General features: G+C 36.8%; 1 protein-coding gene across 3 annotated transcripts in view; it reads right to left on the reverse strand.

Moving 5' to 3' along the window:
- The window catches only part of LOC131051244 (proteinaceous RNase P 1, chloroplastic/mitochondrial), an 80277-nt gene that overhangs the window by 26717 nt on the left and 31337 nt on the right, over positions 1–22223 (reverse strand). The window contains exons 2-3 of one of the 3 annotated variants that reach the window (XM_057985664.2): positions 10500–10631; positions 10189–10370 (exon numbers count right to left, since the gene is read on the reverse strand). In XM_057985664.2, coding sequence (XP_057841647.1) covers positions 10189–10370; positions 10500–10631 — 314 coding nt within the window. The remainder of the gene's footprint in view (positions 1–10188; positions 10371–10499; positions 10632–22223) is intronic. The other 2 variants (XM_057985665.2, XM_057985666.2) reach the window with 2 other exon arrangements.

The following is a 22223-nucleotide window of genomic DNA, read 5'->3' on the forward strand; positions in this document are numbered from 1 at the left end:
ACCAGAATCCTATGCACCCTAAACACAGAGTTTAAGACAACTTTGTTTTCAGGTTTCTCCCATAGAAATCCAAAGGCAGATTTTACAGGAACTAAAGCTCAGGTCCATATTTGTCCCATCTAGTATGGCAGTGGTGCCCAAAACAGTTGAACTCGGTACCTTAGATAAAATACTATGTAGCCGGTTCTGGTTCAGATCTTGGTTTGGGTTTGTGATTTAGTTTGTGGATCCAGCAAAAAAAATATTTAGGGTCTCGCATCATTTTGGGTTCGTCCATACAAAAAAAATGTAAAACTCATATATATGCAGCCTAAAAACAGGAATACTAGAAACAACATACATAATTCTTGGTATTTTTTATATACAGAAATATTTATAAACCTTATGAAATATTAATAAAACTAATTTAATTAATATTTATAGTAATACATAAATATTAATAATAAAACATTATAATTTACAAATATTGATAATATAATGTATAAATTATAAATAATATATCTATAATAATATATTATACGATTATAATATATAAATATTTACTACAGCTCCCTACTGCACTGAATCCGACCCCGAATCTAGTTCAAACCAAACCTGGATTCAGCGACATAAGCCATGGATCTAAAATGTAAAAATAGAAAAATTTAACCATAATATCAATTTAAGCAAATATTGAGAATAGCTCGTGAGTCGCGGGTTATTGGGACTCAAACCTATCAGTGATCTGAAAATCAAATCATGACTTTTTGGTCAACTTGGGAACAATTCTTGAGAAAGCAAAATAACTAAGATAATTTGGGATTTAACGAGGAATTGCAATTTGATCATGAGTTTTTGAATTGATCGCAAATAGCTCGAGGAAAATTTGAGGAATTGAAAAATGCTGACAAATTCATAAAAGTAGAGAAAAAGTTGTGTGTGATTTAATCAGGAATTGCAATTTAATCACAAGTTTTTGAACTAATAAAGAATGGCTTGAGGAAACCTGCAAGTTTTTCTCTATTTTTATGAATTTTTTGGTGTTTGGTAATTTATCAATTTTTCCTCAAGCTATTCCCAATTAATTCAAAAACTCTCAGGTTGTCCCCATTCTTTGGCTTCCACAACAATTGCGCTAGTTTCTTTTCTCTATTTTCATGAATTTTTCAGCATTATTTAATTTCCTGTAGCATTATTATACTCCCTTAAATGTAGCTATGGATCTTTCTTATCAGATATATCTATAAGTTTCTGGCTGAACTTAGCATTGGATTTTATTAAATTATGTCCGTGTCACTAATCCGTGATACCATCATTCATGAGCCTCACCATCCAAGTGTAAAATAGCATACTTGATAGCCTTGTTTTCGAATAGGGTTAAATGAAAAGTAAGAATCCAGTTTTTTAACCTATGCTCTAGTTGTGCATTTGCTAGAGCCATTAAAAGTAGGAACAGAGAGCTTATACAACCTCTTCTATTAATCCTGCCTATTAGGGACTGTCCCTCCTAGGTCTGTTCCTTAACTTGAGCAGACAAAAATCCTGTAGAGACATAGCAGCATGAAACTCATCACCTAATGCCTCATGTAACCAATTCACAAAACTTTCTTCTGCACTTTGCTGATTTCCTCCAGCTGCAACTTCATTTTGTAAGAACGTAGGTATTAGATGTCTAGAAGTAGCTACACAAGTAGCCCCAGAATGGATGTTAACAGGTATATACGTGTTACTAGCTTCTCCATTGTTTCACTGAGTGCCATTATCACCCAATTTACCCCCATTGTCCTGATTTGCATTCATTTTCTGCATCATTTGTGTCAAAGCTGCACTTTGCTATTATCCTCTAGCAAGATCATTCAAAATTTGCATAATCCTACCCTAATTTTGGTCCCATCTATTACCTATGTTTCTTGTAGCTCCTTCACCAAAAAAATCTACAATAGGAATTGTCTCTTCAATATCCAATTTCTTTGGTGGATCATTTCGCCTTCTTTTAAAATAATATCTATGAGAACGCCCTAGCTGCATAAGAAATTTCTGCTAACAAAAATCAACTAAAATTCCCACTGGTTTACAGGATACTCTGCTCTGGTATTACAATAACATACTGCCCCAAAAAATTTAACCAACAAATTGCAGGCATTTCATCAAACAGCTTGCATTTTAACACAGTATTGACAAAGTATTGAAATGTTCATCACAAAATCATTCTTTTCAACAATAGATGTGTTGTGCATATTGCACACCCCACCCCATCCTGGACAAGGGACCCCCGTTGTTGCCCTTCCGCTATTCAGAGCCAAAGAGTGTCAAGTCAAATTTGCGGGATGAAATCGCGCATTTCAGTCACGAAGCCCGAAGTCACTTGAGGATTAACTAAGCAAACACCCCACGTTGCATTCCAGGGCAAAGGCAAGTAAAATCTCAGGCCTTTGGGGTCGAAATACAAGGTGCGGATTTTATCGATTTACCTCTCAACCCCGAGAAGGAAGCAAGAATGACTGTGCGGTGAATGAAAAGAAGCAATGAGAAGTAAGAGAAGAAAAACAAGTCTCACTTTTTCGGCCAAATACCCAAAATCATTTGCTAACTCCAAAATTGCTCAATACCTTTAGTATCCCCGAGCGTCGTGCGAGGTCATTAGGGCTAAGTGCGAAATAGAAGAACGATGCTGACAAATGTCAAGGGTTTGCAATAAAAGTCGACTCAACCCCGACCTTCCAAAACGACTCTGCAACCACCTTCAAGTGCCCAAAGTAAATCCCGAGCATAGTGTCTCTGTATTTTTGCCGAAGTCAAAATCGCGCTGAAAAGGTCTTCATTTGAGCCGAAATCGTTCGAAATAAATCGTGCAAAAATACCATAGTCGAGTTTTGTTTGAAGTAATGAGCAAATAAAGGGAAGTTCGACATTTTCACACACTTTGTCGAGCTCATGCAAATAACCCCAAAAATCGCGCATTATTCCCAAAATTGCCGAATTTCACAGAGAAAAAGTTAGGCATTCAAAGCTAAAAGGTGTCCCTCACAAACACCTTTACAATGGCGAGAGAGGCCCCGATATTTGCTCCCAATTTTGCCGATAGAAGTCTAGGTAAGAAATGAATAAAGTTCAAACTTTATTAAGTTAATTCGCCTTAAAGTGGCCGAAAAGGTTAAGGCATCACCAAATCGCCCAAAAAGGTCTCGTCGGCCGAAAATGGAAAGAAAGAAAAAACGCGCAATTCAGTTAAATAAACCGAAAAGACCAAAGTTCACGCAGTAAGTCTTCATTGGCCGAAAATGAGAAAGGAGATCTAAGTCGTGCATTCTATGCAAAAGGGCCGAATTCACCTTAACCAAGGGGAGTCGCTTAACAAAGTCGCACCTTTTCACTCTAATTCCCAAATTTTGTGACTAAGAGGATGGTGCAGGAGCACCTAGGACTTAGGCTTATAGTCTTTTCTCAATTTTGGCTTGTACTAACCTTAGCCAAGTCAGGTACTTAATAAGGACTCTAGGAGGGTCCAAGGGTGAGTGTGATGAGTCAAGTGTAGGCCTAGTTGAGTTAGTTTCTTCCTAGGTTTGCATTTTGTGCATAAGTAGTGGTTTGAGTAGGAAATTGACCTTCTTGATGGTCAAAAGTGGTAAAAGTTGGTATGGGCATGAGAGAGGTTTAGTATGGTCTTAGGAATGCTTAAAAAGTCATGAGTAATGACTTGAAATAGGTTTTATAGGTTGGCAAAGCAAAAAGTGCAAAATTGTAAAAGTTGTCATGACAACTTTTGTCCTAAAATGCTTAGCGATGGAGTTAGAGATAGCACAACGCCCTAGAATGCCTCCACATGTGGGGAAGACTATAAGAACCTCCTCTTGCACGGTTACCAAGGTTGGAGTTTTGTTTTTGTATGATCAACAATCTGAAACCACTCATTTTCGGACTGTTTGTCACTATTTTGGCTTATTTTGCTCATAATATGAATACAAATGGATTGAATCCATTGATCCAGTAATGGATTGAGTTTCTTTGGTGTGTCTCAGAGTCATTTGTTTTGTTTCAAGCTTTGTAGATAGTGTGTGTTGATGTTTTCATAGTTTTGTTTTCAAACAGCCAGTTTTGGCTTGTATATAGCAATTTTGTGTAAAATGGTTGGCCATAAAATCCCTCCATGCTACCATCACGGCCTGTTGGGACACGGAAGGCAACCACTTGTACAATGTACATATGCAGGGAGAAGTTCTGGAAGTGATGTTTGATATGGCTACTATCTTGTTCTAGGCGGGTCCAGGAGCAACCCAGTTAGAGAAGACAGGATGAAATTTGAGTGCATAGTGTAGGGGTGAGTATAAAACCACAACCAAACCTTTTGGAGGGGTCCATGAAGTTCATACAGAGTTGCCATAGCAAGGAGAAGCCTTGACAAGACCTCTTGATGCCCATTTCACAAACTTGAGCAGTCATTGCCGGTTAAGAGGCCTAGAAACCCTTCAAAACCCTCATTTTTGGGTTAGGGCATTGTACAGCGAGATGGTAAACCTAAACCACCAAAATCACTTGGGGATAGGTGTATGATTGAAGAAAATCCAATCTTGTTGCAGGGTCTTTTGGACCGTTTTCTTCCAAGCCCTAGAAAACCAGATTTTGGAGGCCTAATAGGGGCTCATTCCTTGTAGCCCTTTTCTAGGCAAAATGGTGAAATCGGTAAGAAAGATAATGGATGCGAATCACAAATGGACCCAAATGGTAATCATTTCATGTTAAATGCTACCTCCACACCCCTGCAACAACTCACAACAGCAGGAGGTAAAAATGACAACTTGAAGACAAGACAGCAAGAATGAGCAAGTGGGAAACACCTTGAAATGGTAGGGTTCCTAGTTAAACACTTGATGCAAACACCTTGAGATTGACAAGAAGCAAGCCCTAGAAAAGATTGAGAAGGACTTGGAGGTCTTAGAGCATAGCTAAACTTGGAGAGTTTGGTGGAATTGAGCAACACCAACTAGGTGAAGTGTGAGCAAGCTAGGTGAACCCCATCAGAGGAGTTAGGCCTATGAAGCTAAAAGGATAAAGTTCGCATAATTCTCCCACAATGGCCGATTTTTGCCACAAGGGGGGCATTTTAACTTAAGGGTTTAAATCTCGCATTTTTAATCAATTGGCCGAATTTAAACCAAAGGGGATTCATTTTAAACTTGAAAAGCAAATCTTGCATTTACCTTCAAGGGTTTGAAATTTGACTAAGAAGGCAAGAAAACATTGAAATAAAGTCTTTCAAAAGGCCCCTTAGACCCGAAATTGCAAAGGAGGCCCTTTTTCAATTAAAATTTTAAATCGCTCAAAACATGTAGAAGGCCCAAATTTCATCTAAGTAAGAGAGCAATCAAAAGCAAGGACCGAACTTCATATTAGAGAAGAGAGGCATTTAAAGATAGAATTTAATATGATTGTTAAAATTAATTTATTTAATTTTTCAAAATGATTATTAAAAGTGGAATTCATTGTTTGCAAATTGACGACAACCTGAAGCGCAAAGTGAAGCCTTGATCGCGACCAACGCTGGAAGAGGAAATACAGGAAAGCACAATAGAGCGCAAGACAAAGACAACATCGCTGAAAGAGCCAAGCATCAACCTAAAGCATAAATTGGAAACTTGATCGCGATTGACGCCGGGAAGCAAGGCTACAGAGTGCAAGATCAAAAAACCAAGCATGAGGAAGGGCGCCATCACCAGACCACTGGAAAACGAGATTGAAGACAAAGAACACAGAGAGTGCTGCCAAATTGTGCATTCTCAGAAGGATACATAGCTGGATTTAATTCCAAAAAACCAGTTTAAAAACTAAAATTGTTTATTGTAAAAAGAGAGCTACTTGTGGGCCCCGTCTAATGGATTCAAAGTGAGGGGACACAAGTTAGTTATCTCCAACTACCTGATTGACCATATTAATGCCAAATAGTGGTAAGTAGTTGAGAAAGTGGTTCAAGGGATAACTGAGAATTGAGTAGGCATGGGTTAAAGCTGTCAGGCTTCTAGAAGGCAAATCAGGGCCCTTGGATGCAGTTGATCCCGACCTCTAATTCAAATTGTAAATTCTATAAAAGGCAGGGTGCCTTTCTCTTGAAAAAGGTTAGACAGTTAGGGGTTAGATTCTAGTTAGATTTTTTAGATTTAAACAGTTTTCAGATTAGGAGTAGCATAGAAATGCTGCAGAAATTGTTGTAAGAGCAGCTAGAATCAATATGATGGACATTGATTTGGTGTTTATCATCTTGGTTTTAGTCTGTTTGCATGGTTTTCTTCAACAGTTTAGATAGATCTTCTTGGTGTGCAGGTATTTGATGGATTCAGGTTCATACCATTGGGGATATGTTGATTGTGTATCCCTATATACGGTTAGTCTGAGCCATTAAAATTGTGTTTAGTTCAATTGCAGGTTGTCTATCTGAGCTGCACCAAAACTGGGTGTTTGGGCATGCACCTGCAATCTGAAAATCTTCTAAGTCCCCTTGAAGATTGCACCGTTCTTGCGAGGTTGTGAGTTATTCTGGCCAAGCAGGGATTGTTTATGTTGGATCCATCTACTCGCACACCAGTCTTGTTAATCTTAGGTCTCCTAAACCCTTCTCCTTTGCTTTTATTTCCCAGCTTGAGAAACGCAACATCATTTTAGATGCAAACCAGTTTGTTGTAAACGTAAGGCCCCTTGTGCTCCCAGCAAAACACATCGACCGTTGAGCTATCCCGCAGTCAAGAACTGACATTTGGAACCTTGAGGTTGTCCCCTTTGATCAACTAAAACAGCATTAGAGCTTCCTTATACAAGAGAGGATAGGATACTCAGCTGGTAAATTCTATTCTATGTTGGTCGGATAGAGTTGTTGCGATACGATTTTAGCCACGTCAACAAGATGCTAATAAAATAAATGTACTGAATAATTTGCACTCGACAAAACATACGAACTGTTGTCATACAATGTTATATTCAGAAATCCCTACACAAAATTAATGATATTACAAATTAAATAAATTTCCATAAAATAAGTCGTTGACCTTTTTGTAAAAGTCACAATCCTCATCAGCATTCATATGACATACTAGACTCCCTTTGGTGACTGCACAGCTCCCCAAAACAAGGTGTACGGCTGCCTTTGAATGGTATGAGTACGACAGCTCTATAGAAGCCACAACTTCCTCAAAATGGGCAGTGGCTGATACTATATTGCCTTTTCAAAGGTTGTGCTAGCTCTTGTGAGGCCTATTAAAGGCTACGGTGAAGTATGGGAAGTCTTAAAGACTTCTTGAAATGCATCACCCCTTTCTATATGCTTCCACAAAAAGTACAGTCAGATAGAAATATTCAGCAATAAAATATATATGAATTTCAACTCAGCTTTCCACTTCATACACTGAAATTGTAACTTCAAAAATTTCCACCATTCGCACATACACACTAGCAAATCTATTATTTGCGAAAAAATCTCAATAAATTGGTAGCTGGAATTATGATGCCTGCAACTATCACAAAAGCTTTGTTTACTCCATTTAAATGCAAATGTGAATCTTATGTGGATCCCCCATTAATTTGACTATGAAGAAATATTTCATCTCTGAAGCCAAATACTCAAAAGGTTTTTCTCCTAGGGTTTAAAGTTGAACTTGCAATCCAAACTTTCATTTGCGAGAAATAAAATGACCAAGATATGAACGTGCATTCCTTCATTCCTCTTTTATAACTTCCAAGAGAACTTTCAAGAAGTTATATTTTGAATTCACCTTTATTAAAATAATAATCTTTTTGGTCCAAATAGAGTGACTTTATATAATTTCTGCTTTTTAACTTAAGTCACTTTATAAAAATTAACTAAATAAAAGTCACCCGCAACACTAATTTAAGGCAACTTAATTTAATTATTCCCTTTTAAATTTTCAAGTAGCCTACTTGAATAAAATAGACTAATGAAACTCTCTCGAACACCTCAGTCAAAGTAGAGGACATAACATACCAGGTGTTCTTCCCCTAAAATCAATTGAATTGCATAAATAATTATCCCCGATTTCATTTTCAAGATCGTCTTTAGTCTAAGTTCCAAAATGCCACCCAAAAAAGCCATTTGGCACTAATAAAAGACAAGCTGAACACTAATATCCATGGTTTCCAACTTGGCTACTGTATTGAATGGAAAGAGTACATGTTAGAAGGTGAATGGGTGCATGTTGGAAGGCAGATAAAATGGCAATCTTTTCTAAAGTCTTCCAATGCAGTCTTTACGCTTAGTCATGTAACTACCATTGCCATTATGAGTTGTTACTCAAATTGCCTTATTAGCCACCATAAAAAGATATGGCCTCCATAATTGTGTGAGCATTCAGATTCGTTATGATTATCATAAACTCCATCTATCAAATAGAAATGTCGTCCTATGCCTATTTGAATTTGAATTTTTCCCCAAAGCATTTCACATATCTATTCTCAAATCAATTATGCATTCCTCCTTATTAACAAATCTAAAATTAATAAGAAAATCTGCTTTCACATTAATCACTCTATACATGTTGAAATGTGTAATCCTCGAAGGATTCCATGAGAGATCGCACCAATTTTAAGATATTAGATGGTTTCCAATTTCATGAGCCTTCTCCTAACCACATTTATTATTATTTGCGAGTCAACTTTAATTTATATGTATCTCATTCCATGTCTTCACAAAATTCTAGTCCTAACAGAAGGGCCTGTGCTTCAGTCTCATTGTTTAAACCATTCTTTAACTTCTTTGATCTTGCATACATTAGCTCATCATGCTCATTGCAAACAATACAACTAGCCCCTGATTTCCCCAGATTTCCTGTAGCTGCACCATCAAATTTAAGTTTCATCCACCCTGGTTTCAGAAGCAGCCAATTAGCATTTTCACTATTTTGAGCGGAGTCTAAACCTCCCACCCCATGAACAGGGGAGCCAATAATGCTTATTGGTAACAACCCAAGGTGTCATTTTCTATTTATCACTAACTTGTGATTGAAATTTTACCTGTTAACTGTGTGGATTCTTGCTTATGGTTGAACTTGAAACAAGCTGGAAGAGAATTAAGGCTCAATATAACCAACTGTGAAATTGAAATATAATATAGGGTCAAAAGATAGTTTAGAGATTTATTCTGACTGTCATAGAAAGTAACAATCTAAGGTAACATTTTCTATGATCACTAACTTAGGATTGCAATTCTGCCAAAATGAATGTGTCAATTATTGCTTATGGTTGAACTTGAAACAATATATATACACTTCAAGGTCAAATGATTTTTTAGAGGTTACTACGTACTTTGTAACAGAATATTAAAAATGGTATGGCATTGGTTACTGCAAAATTACAATGAAAAAAGAACTCAGTGAAGAAAGTGCTACAAACTAGAACTTTTTCAACGTATTTACCATTTAGACTTTGCTTTATCATATGACAATCAACCTGCAACATAGCAAATAACAAGAAGTGTGCAGGCACAAAAGGACTTTTACATTTTCTTTGTTTTGATAAATATGTAACTCTATTGACTCAAGTTGAGCCACAAACAACGAGCTCTAAAATTACAAGGCAAAAAGAACAGTTCTCAGAAAGTGTTAGAGCCAAGAACTTCCTCAATGGATTTGGGCTTTGCTATATTGTATGACAATCAACCTGAAACATTGGAAACAACATGTGCACAGGCACAAAATGGTTTTTTATTTTTTTATTTTCTTTGTTTTACTAAATATGTAACTCTATTGATTCAGGAACAATGGACGATGAACTGTAAAATTACAAGGAAAAAAGAACTTAGTTAACAAAGTGTTACAACCTAGAAATTCTCGATGAATTTGGAGTTCACTATATCATATGGCAAACGACCTGAAACGTAGAAAACAACAAAACATGCCAAGACACAAAAGGATTATTTAACTTATACATTTTCTTTGTTTTGCTAAATATGTTCATCTGTTGATTCAGGTTGAACCACAGACAATGATGCAACGAAAAAGAATGTTGTTTCCAAACCAACTACACCAATTTTGCTCAGGAATAATTAATATGTTTCAAAAATATTAAAAGAATTTAAAAATCATGTACTCAAGGGAACAAGTTATGAATAACCCATGACTAAATTAACATACAAATAGTTCATTTTTTATGTTTTGGGGCAATATGATAAACAACTGATCTGGAGAACATGTTTACAACGTTACTCCTTACCAATCATCATTTGACCCAGTAGGTGTTGTGTATAATGCACCAGATTTTCTCCAGTCCTCAAATAGTTGTTTAGTGTAAGGTTCGTCTGCTGGCCCTCCTCTTGTCCGCTTATTGTGCAATATAATGAGTGGCCATTTCTTCATCAAGCTTCTTTGGCGTGCCTCTTCCACAACAGATTTTAACTGCAAAACATAATATATTGCACATGATATTATAGCTAACAAACAATTACTCTGACAGGCATACCATGTTATTGTTAGTTTTCCAAGTGTTGTACAAATATAAGGCCAAAAATCAACAACTACAGATACCTGGTGGATGTTAAAGCCCCCATTAGAAAAGTTTTGTTGATAAAGACATACGTTTGCACCATCCACAATATATTCATAAGGACCATGACAATCCAGCCACCCCTGAACAAAAGAAAACACCTTATTCTCACACTGGTAAATTTACCAGTGTCAATTTAAAGTTGATATGATTCAAAAACTTGAAGACTAAGCAACATAAGTTTGTTATCAAACTTCCATTCAGTTCCTTACATATCTCAAATATTGAGCTTCTTAAGCAATTATTCATAGAGGAAGTTAAAAGAATATATCATTATTTAAATATAATTCTGCTTCAGAATGTAGCAACCCAAATCATTGAACAATTTTTGTACACCAAACCATCTAAAGGGCATTCTGAAGCTCTAGTCATTTACATGTTCAGGTCCTAACAAGATTACAGCAAGGCCCCAAAATATAATATGTTTGATCTAGGAGGTCTTAAGAATGACAGAGAGATTAAGTTTAGTAGATCTTGCATCTGATAGCTTTGTTTTAATGGATCAGTTCTTCCTGTACAAACATAGTCATCTCTTCCAAAGAACTGATTTGCATATTCTGGCTTTTATATGGATTTAAATGTCAAGGGTTTACCCTTTTGATCTTTTGGCTAGAGCCATAATTTCACAGGATCAGTTCACAGAAACGTTTTGCTTTAGGAATTTTTTATACATTGACTTGTGTAGGATTTAGTCGTTCCCTCTTCCTTTTTGGTTATTTGCTTGCAAATCTATTATTAGACATTCTCTTGTCAGTTGATGTACTCTTCAGCACTCCTGACTAGCTATTGTAAATTGTTGTACTTTTGGGTACTATTGATTTCTAAAATTCTAAAACACCAAGGCATTAAAACCACAGTTTTTCCATAAAGCAACCTAAGGAAAGTTATTAAATCCTCTAAAGATCAAGTGGAATTGAAGTAAAGTAGTGGAATCTATAGTGTCAGATGGTTGTCTGGAGTACTTTACATAGGAGAAAAGGGCAGGTTCATTCGGAAGAGAATCAAGGAGTACCACGCATACAATTATCTTTAAAAGATTAGAAAATCTGATGTGACAAAACATTTAATTTTCTACAGAACATCTCAATTGAGGAAGATGCCAAAGGCATGATGGTGGAGGATCACTACTTTGAAGGACAATTTAAATAGGGATGAGGGATTAAGTTTCAGCCACACATATATCCCATAGCAATTCAAGCCCTGCTGGTGCAAATCCCATTCTTAACCTTCTCTCGGATTCCTACCTACAAGCTATCTCTCTCAATTGTAAGTGAAAGGTTTTAATTTTCCATAGGCATTAAAAAACTATTATTGAAGAGCGTGCACAAGTTGTCACTGGCACTATGCTAAAGGGTTTTTCTCAAGATTGGCTCTTCAACACCATACTTGAAGAGCCTTGCATTTTAGCATTTCCATTTTGAATTATTACCTTGGTGTCATATCTATCAGGAAGGCAATTCTGTGGCAGATATGCTTGCAACCAGTGGGTTGGAGATTTCATCTTCCATTGATGCCTCACCTTTGACATGGACAGACCTTCAGATGATTGTTTAAGCTAAAGCAGGTGCTTCATCAGATAATCATAATTGCAGATGCCCACCTTCACTTTGAAGGGCATTAACTTTGCTAATGCAACTGCACGCTCCATATCTAAGAGTGTGTGATACCTAATTCCATCAAGTGTGCTTGCAGAAATAACCCGCATGAGTAGCGGAGTTAGCTTGGGCCGTGGGTTTGCTCCCCATTGGTCTCAAGTTCGACTCCGAGGCTTGGGTTTGTCTAATGCACATGATTTGCGGGTGATTGCGTGCATCCCCAAGGGATTAGTCTCACCTCAGCTTTCCCCTTCCTGACCCCAACTTGGCAGTAAGTAAGTCCAAGGCAAGGCAAGTTGGGTGTTAGGCTGGGTCGTGAGGATACTCCTGAGTTAAAAAATAGAAGTGTGCTTGTAGAAATGTCATGCCCCCGCTATGACAACAAATGCTCACACAATTATTAGTAAAGAAGTTTGTCTTATTCTTAAGACTTCACAATAAATCGGATCCAAACAAACAACACAAGAAAGGTGATCGATCTAACCCCACATTAATACACGGGTTGATCTCTAATAAGGCACATGTGTGTATTGTTGATGGGTGTTTTGTGACCACACCAACACAGAATAAAGTGCCTAAGGACACTCTATCCTCTCTTGAGCAAAGACTCCTTGTATGCTAAGATTGCAAAGATCATAGAGGTGACTCCAAGGTTCCTACCGCGAACTTGCAACTTTATGTTGGATGTATGCTTGTTTGGCTTGATGTGATATGTTGGTAACACAAAGGGACTTACATTTGGATCGTTCTTTCACTTCTCAATGCTATGGCTGTAACTTCATCATTGGATATAGCAATTATGTGATGCTTCTGCTTTGAATGAATTGAACTGGAATGAACTGAAATTAAAAGGGGAAAGGATTAGAGAAACCTAATTCTAATCCTAAGGCCAGTAATATCAATGGATAGTGCTCCAATGGACGAATTCCACATAAACCAAGTTCTGATTTGCCAAGCTCAGCAACAACCCCATAGGACCGGTGCAATCTTCCAAGGGTTGTGCAAAGAATTTTCATATCATAATGAACAATGTGCATTCAATGATCGAAGTTAAGCATCCATATAAAAAAGGCTCAAGCTAACTTTACAAATTGAAATCATCTAAGTGCAAAAAGTATGAACCATTGAAATTCATCACTGTCACATTCTCCATTAACATCAATGCACTTCTAACAATTTGAGAAATCAAAGGAACACCATGCAACAAGTTGAAAAAGACAAGAATCTACCATAACTTCAATGCAATCAAGTTTTATTTCTCCAAGTCATATGCAACAATGTCTTCTCCTCCTCCTACTCTACTTCTACTCTAAGAAGCCAGAGCTCTTGACTTCTAATGAGCTAACTATCTAATAAATTACAAATGAGAAAGCACGGCATTTTATAGAGATCCTCCCACAAATGAACGGCCAAGATTACATCGTGCAAACCCTAATTAGGGTTTGACCCAAAATGACCCTTTGTGGTGCCAAGTAGTGGGTCTTAGTCATTAATGAGACAACATGCCCACTAAGCATTTAATAGCTCATTGCCTGAAATAGCACACCCACTATCCCTCTCCTTGGCGGCAAATGCAATGAATCTAGTCATCACGGTTTGGAAACACATGATTGGCCGAAGAAGGTGATGGGGTGCCACCTCAGCATGTTGGACGCCATGTAGACCTGGTAACTCATCACGAAGAATATTCCATTTTGATTGATTGTGATGGAGTATATTCATGAAGAATATTCCATTTTGATTGATTGTGATGGAGTATATTCCCAAATTGCATCATCTAGACCAAGGTTCTAACTTTGATCAACTCTTCTGAAATTATCCTTGATCATTTTCTTCTTTCGATGTACTTGCTTGGGAATACACCTTCTTGGAATATCTTTCCTTGGCGACGATTTTGTCGTTCTTGAAGTCTTTCACACTTGAACCAAATCTCAAAAACTTTGAATGTCTTCCTTGAACGTTTGGGACTGGAATTCCTTTATGCTTTTCGAACTTCCTTGTAATGATGCCCTTGAATTGGGGAGATGAATCTTTGATGCCCCCTTTTTGCCCTTTGACTTGCCAAATGCCATACTTTATCAAAGTTGTTACCTTAAGCATTAAATTCCATGCCTCATGTCATTTCTCCACCTTGGGTGCATATGAGACAAGTGGAAGGATTTTGTTGTGCCTTAGACAAATTTCCAACATTCCATGTCCTTTGAGAGGTGGGCACATTCTAGAGGGAGAGGAGGAATTTCCAACACTTTAGCCAAATTTTCAATTTCCATGACTTTGTGAATGCTTGGGTGCACTTGGAGGGGGAAGGACGAATTTTTAAACACAGCCAAATTTTTATCATTTCCTCCCTTCATGAGGTTGGGCGCATTCCAAAGGGATAGGAAGAATTTCCAATGCCTTAGTCGAATTTCAAATTTTTTAAGCCTTTATGAGACTTGGGCGCACTTGGAGGGGGAAGAAGGAATTTTCCCATAGTCATTTTTTGTCATTTCTTCCCTTTCTGGAGATGGGTGCATTTCAATCTTGGGGAAGGAATTTTCCCATACTTAGTGAAATTTTGAGAGTTTCCATGTCCCAAGAGTGCTTGGGCGCATATGAGGCCTAGAGAAGGATTTCTAGACAAAAGGATTAATTCTCCTCTTCTTGGGATTTGCACCCAAGAATAGTTCTTTGCTGATTCTAATTTCGAAGGAGAATTCTCTGACATAGCCAAAATTTGACCATCTACTTACTTCATTGACTTTCTGCATTTGGAACTGGATGCTCTGGTTCTTTCTACAATGAGTGCTCACCTGTCGCCAAGGATAGACTTACAAAAAATAGTAAGTTCTTCCAAACACAAAATTAGGGCAAATGGGGACACAGTGAAACTAAAAATAGACACTACTAAAAATAGTAAGTTTGTTCAAACTCAAAATTAGGCCAATCAGGGCCACAATGAAACTTACTAAAAATACTAAGTTCGTGAAAAAACACTCAAACTTCACTGGTAGGCCCCTTAAAAGATTTCCTCGCCTTGGAAGAAATTCCTGCTTCCTGCCTTGTGCTAACTTTCAGAGTGCAAATTAGAGGCTGGGGAAGAATGTTGTCACTGGGAGAGAATCCTGACACCACCACAAACTGCCTCCTTGAGTGCAAATAAGACCCTGAGGAGGATTTTGTCCTTGGGGGCAAAATCTCGTTGATGTACTAAATTGCCTCCTTGGGTGCAATTTAGGGGTGTAGGAGGAATTTCCTATGAGTGTAAATCCACCTCTGTGAAGGATTTTTTCCAAACAGCACCAAATTTTGGCTATTCAATTTCATTCTAGGGGTGGAGGAGGAATTTTTATCATGGGGGCAAATCCACCTCTATGAAGGATTTTTTCCAAACAGCACCAAATTTTGGCTGTTTCTCTTTCATTTCTTCACATCAGTTCTCAAGGTTATCTTGACACTTAGCCAAATATCCATCATTCCATTCCTTCTGCTAGTGGATTCCTTGTTGTATCATTGCAATCTATTCCTTGGACGATGATATCATCCACTCAACGACGTCCTCTTCCCGGTATCCAAAGTCTTGTTCTCACATCAATCTTGAAAAGACAAGAAAATGTTGTGAAGTACAAGCATCAATCAAGTTCATAATTAGCAAAATGCAAAGTTTGATGTATAAAGCAATAAGCACAAAGCATTTCTCAATACATCAAAACGCTAATTCTCGACTTGATGACAATATTAAGACTATATCCTATCTAGGCTATATATTCCTTAAGAATCCATTCCCTACTTAGTCATTTCATTACTTTCAAGGATCAAAATCCAGACCGACAAGACCTTACAACTGATTCCTTAGGGTCGGTAGACGACACGGACTGCAAAAGACTTGGTTTATTCAGCGAAAAGAGGGGGGTCCCCATTTGGGGTGATGTATGAAACGTCACAACACGTATGATGGCTGAGAAGTGAGTCAACAAAAGCAGAGATCTTACATGATTATCATAATGATCTGTATTCCAGCTTATGCTTAGTCTAAAATATTATTAAACATTAACAAGGTGCGATTACACCCCAAGCTATGATTGTTTATTTGTGGAAAGGCCATGGTTATTATTAAAGAGACATCCCTTTAAGAAAGAGACACTATGGGAAGACATGACTCTCCAATGTCAATGACAGATGTATATAATACAAATCGGGTTACTCTAAGAAAGGATCATCGAAGGAACAGAATACTGATTTACTGGCAGATTATCTAGAAAATTGCAATCGTTATTGTGACAGCAGATTGGTAAGCTCTATCTCTTCCATAAACTTTATTTTTTTTATCAGTAAGGGGCTATTGCCGAAATATTTGTATTATATATATATAAAATAAACTTAATGTTTATTACAGAATATTATATTTGAATTCTATTGGGATTTAGGGACAGATTTATGACCTATAATATAGACTGTTTCATTAATTCTTATATATACGTATAACAGTGATAATGCCAATAAAATTTATATTGGTTAACAATAGGGGAATCAGATTTATTTGACAATTATGCTTAATTTCGTTTATTTACATAGATATTCATAATGCATGAGAGATGAGCATATGAAGACCTAATCTTTAATCATCCTTTATTTTCCTCATGGGGATAGGTTGGTTTTGTTAGGAGGGTGATAATTCCATCCCAAAATAGGTGAGTCCAAGAGGTGGTATGGACCGGCGTTCCTGAAACCCTTGAGCCTATTTGTGGAGAATGGTTTCCTAGTGCCCTACCAAACAATTCCCCATCCTCCATTAGGGTAGATAATTACGAAAGGATTGGGAGTTTAAATATGGTAATTATTGCTTGTATTATGAATGCTAATCGTTCCCTAGTTTTAATAATCTGATCTAAGGCATAATAAAGTATGATTAATTATCGGGAAACATGCAGACCATAATAGGGGACATTACAATTGGTATCAAAGCTTTGCTCCTACCATCCTGCAGGGTAAAGATGAATCAATGAATCATTCTAGGCAAAAAGAAGGAATCTAACAATATGTGTATTCGCGTGTATGCTCCATGGCTGCATATATTCATGTGTATGCTTCATGTTTTTATGTGTGCTCTGTGTTTGGTTCATACCTGATGCGTTTCCAATGATGAACTCAATTTAAAAGAATAGTTCAAACTTCAAATGAAATGATAGTGTTATATGTTTTGAAGTGATAATCATACCACATTTATAACAGCTACTTACATACTTCATAAAAATCAATCGTATTTGGTCTCTGATATTGCAAAGTGACAAGGAAGAGAACCAAATGATTCATGACATGACAGTATTGTTCCCTATTGAAGAAGGCACTGATCCCTAGGTTAAATAGGGAGTGTATAAATTAATGAAAATAGAGTAGAGTACTGTTGAAACAAGGTTAGTGAGTGTGCAGAGAAGTATAGGAAGTGTTTCCTTATGAATAACCATGAAACTATGAGACCTGAATACACCTCACAGACTCTGTACACACCTAGAAATGGTGGGTAATATTAAAAAGTAGTGACACCCTTGTGAAGATACCTATGAATAACATATAATTAACATGAGATTCACCATAAATGACGCTGACAAGACGCTAGCAAACCAATATAGGAAGTTGTTGAACATAACGATATTGAAACAAGAGTAGTTTACATATCTACATTCCAAGTAAAACTCAGAAATGTCAAATAACACAAGTTTAAAAGGAGTTTGTGTTCCTCAAAATTATGTTCAACGCCATACTGCTTATCTTTAGGATACTAATTTATCTTTGGGCTTCTGCTATTTTCTGTTTAAACAGATTGACATCATTTTTTCTGAAATTAAGAATATAATGTCAGAAATGAAAAATCTGTAAAACCCAAGATGACTTAATAAGGAACTGTGAGGGTTAAGAAGCACACTTAGTAATTGCTACACCCTTATTTCCTCAAGATCTAGAAACAATTTATCCAACTGATAAGAACTCGTTTCAGCAGTAAACTTAAAATATATCAGTTTGAAATCTCTCCATAAAAATCTTAAGGTTCCTTCGGCAAATGAAGGGAAAACATTGTCATAGAACATTACATGGATGTGTGTCATGCTGTTATAAATGATAGTGTTCTATGTTTTGAAGTGATAATCATACCACATTTATAACAGCTACTTACATACTTCATAATAATATATAAGTTCGTGTGCTAACGTTGAGAGATATCAGATATCTGTGATATTGCGCCATCTATTCGCAAAGTGATATGAAATGAGGGAGAGAAAATTATCTCCAACTCGAGACTCGGTTGTTACAAGAGTAGTTCAAAATTGCAACTAGGGTAATATAAGAGTTGTGCAGAAAAAGCTAATTACACCATAAACTCTAAGGGTTGATTTGGGATCAACATAATAATTAATAACAAAAGGCTCAATGAAAATTAACTTTGCTTGAGGACAAGCAAATCTCAAAGAGGGCGGACTGTCATGCCCCTGCTATGACAACAAATGCTCACACAATCCTTAGTAAAGAAATTTGTCTTATTCTTAAGACTTTACAATTTTCCTAAATCGGATCCAAACAAACAGCACAAGAAAGGTGATCGATCTGACCCCACATTAATACACAGGTTGATATCTAATAAGGCACACATACATATGATGGCTGAGAAGTGAGTCAACTAAAGCAGAGATCTCACATGATTATCATAACGATCTGTATTCCAACTTATGTTTAATCTAAAATATTATTAAACATTAACAAGGTGCAATTACACCCCAAGCCATAACGGTCTATTTATGGAAAGGCCACAATTATTATTAAAGAGATATCCCTTTAAGACAGAGACACTACAAGGAAGACATGACTCCCCAATGTCAATGGAGAGATGTATATAATACAGATCGGGTTACTCTAAGAGGGGATCATCGAAGGAACAGAATACTGATTTACTGGAAGATAATCTAGATTATTGCAATCGTTATTGTGACAGCAGATTGGTATGCTGTATCTCTTCCATATACTTAATGTTTATTACAGAATATTACATTTGAATTCTATTGGGAATTAGGAACAGATTTGATGCCTATAATATAGACTGTTTCATTAATTCTTATATATAAGTATAACAGTGATAATGCCAATAAGATTTATATTGGTTAACAATAGGAGAATCAGATTTATTCGACAATATGCTTAATTTCATTTATTTACATAGATATTCATAATGCATTAGAGATTAAGCATATAAAGACCTAATCCCTAATCATCCTTTATTTTCATCATGGGGATAGGTTGGTTTTGTTAGGAGGGTAATAATTCCATCCCAAAATAGGTGAGTCCAAGAGGTGGTATGGACAGGTGTTCCTGAAACCCTTGGGCCTATTTGTGGAGAATGGTTTCCTAGTGCCCTAACACATAATTCCCCATCCTCCATTAGGGTTGATAATAAGGAAAGGATGGAAGGTTAAATATGGTAATTATTGCTTGTATTATGAATACTAATTGTTCCCTAGTTTTAATAATCTGATCTAAGGCATAATAATGTATGATTAATTATTGGGAAACAGGCAGACCCTAAAAGGGGACATTACAAGAAATTAAGAATTGACAAATTAATGGACTCTGCTACTTATGGTCGAAATAAATGACAATCAAGAAAGAATGCTATGATAGAGAAGTAAACAAGGATTTTTACCCTAGGAAACCACCAAAGAGGAAAAAACAGCTTAGTATTAGCAATACAATGCTACCAAATTATTATAGGAAGCTAAGCAATTACAATGAGTTGTAAAATAGCATGGAATACAATCTGCCCCTTCCTCCGCTGCATTACAAACACTCTGTCAAACCTATGGCAAGAATTACAATTGGAATTCTATTTCTCAATGTTCAACAGAACTCAAATCTACCTTCCCTAATCCAATCCAACTCCCTATTGTGCATAAATAGGTGTTTGGATGTCCTTGTGCATCAGAAGATCCCAAAGGCTGAACTGGAAGGAGTAACACTAGATTGTTGCTTCAATTCTAGATTTCTACCACCATGACAAAACTGCCCCTTCATGTAGACCGGAAGTTTCATACTTGCCAATTCAGAGGAACTGATGGTTTCATCATGTTGACAAAACCAAGTAGTTTCTAAAAGCTGAAACTGCTGAAAGTGATTCCTCTAATGAATTTGACTTTTCCCTGATCCTATGGTTCAGTGTGTTCAAGTCATTCATTGCCATACTCAATCCAATGTAAAATATATTCTGAGGCAATAGCATGGGTGGGTGGTGGCAGCTCTGGAGGTGATAGCAGCCTAGCTAGAAATAGCAGCATGGCAGACAGGGGTTTACTAGTGGTAACACGACTTTGGGACTGGGTGAAGCTTCATCTAAACCAACAGGTGGTGATTGTTGGTTTGTTGATGGCCCCCCAGTTTTGGTGTTCTCTCTATACATGAACTTCATAGGTTAGTGTTTTGAACTTCTTTGAGAGTGCTTGCATTTTAGGGGATACTAATGTAATAAGGCTAAGATATGATAATTTGGTGCAAGCTAGATATCAATGCTACTGTAGGCTCTTATAAAGCTTGTTCTACTGGGCTGGTATTTATGTAGTGAAACATGTAATGCAAGATGATAGATATAATAGTGCATCAGATTGTTCATTTGCAACTTACTGGTATATAAACATATTGTGTCCATGACCTAGTTGCCGTGTAGGGAAAAAAGAAGTTTAGGACATTCATGGAGATCAATTTATAATCAATAACAAACATGACATTTCCACAATCCATGTAAATGTAATTTAAAATGTTTCTTGTAGAACATTGTGGGAGAGTTATTGTATCAACAATTCAGATCATACTCCATCATCCATCATCAGGATGAAGAACAAAATGATAGAATTGCAAACTTATCTCAATAAATAGATGGGGGAATCAGTGGTAGAGGAGGGAATGAGAAATGAGAAAAAAGGAGAAATAAATTTATAAAATAAGCGAACACAAAAACAAAAATAAAATTTAATGCCAAACAAAAAGGAAAGTAGAAAAGCCATATACATAGCAATATAAAAGAATTAAAAGGTAAGTAAACAATCCATAGTGATAGCAATAGAAAAGAAGAAATGAAATATGAAAGGAGAGGAAAGGAATATACACAAGAAAAGAAAGGAAATAAAAACAGAGATCATAAAAAGAATGGGGCAATTATAATAGGTTAACATATAAGAGAAATAATCAAAAAAATATTCAAATATGTAATGTCGTAAATTGCATCCTATGCATTTTCACATCACATGCGCCTTCCCCTTTAATTATAATTAAGACATTTATGTTCTTTATCCTTGATCCCAATCCAAAGTATCCCTTAACACCCCACATGTCCAATTTCTCGATTGTTAAGTTCGGTATTCGCCCAAACGGATGCACGTCACGTAGATGTCCGTGTGGTGCACTAGCGTTCCATTTGGGGCGTTGCACTTGTTGCGTTTTAACAATGTAACACCTCTGCCAACATGCATCAATGTTGGGAATCATTTGACTTTGCCAAAACCTCTCCATCTTACCTCCAATTCAACTTTTTTGAACTGGATTCACTACATTCACTTCATGCTTGCATTCTACAACTATGGAACAAACTTTCTCATTCTCATAGCACTCTGATTCTCATACTCTCTTTCTTTGGACTACACACTGTATTATTCCACCATTTTCATTGCTCCGGTGATATCTTGAACTTCATTGCCATTACTTAAAGAACATCACTGTCACTTTGGACACCATTGTTGCTCCTTCATTGCACCAACAGGTTGCCCGGCTTCTGTGCTTGAGTGATAATTCTTCATAGTTGTTGAGCATGTGGTCTTAGCATTTTATTCATTCTGTCATTTCATGTTTATTGTCAATATATTTGTCTTGGCTGTCCATGAGGGTGGGAACACCAAAGGGGGGGTTTAACTGAGGCAAACCCCTATACCGCTTTTCGAGGTTTGTAAAGCCGCGTGTTGTGACAGCCTTCTATGAGCTTCACAACACAATCTACAACTTCTAGGAACATAGAAGAAGCTTGAGAAAAAACATACCTCAAACTAGACATAGTCCTACTAGACCTGGTCCAATGTTTTCAAGAGATCCTAACTCTCCTCA

This window comes from Cryptomeria japonica, chromosome 5 (assembly GCF_030272615.1).
Source record: "Cryptomeria japonica chromosome 5, Sugi_1.0, whole genome shotgun sequence".
NCBI lineage: Eukaryota > Viridiplantae > Streptophyta > Pinopsida > Cupressales > Cupressaceae > Cryptomeria > Cryptomeria japonica.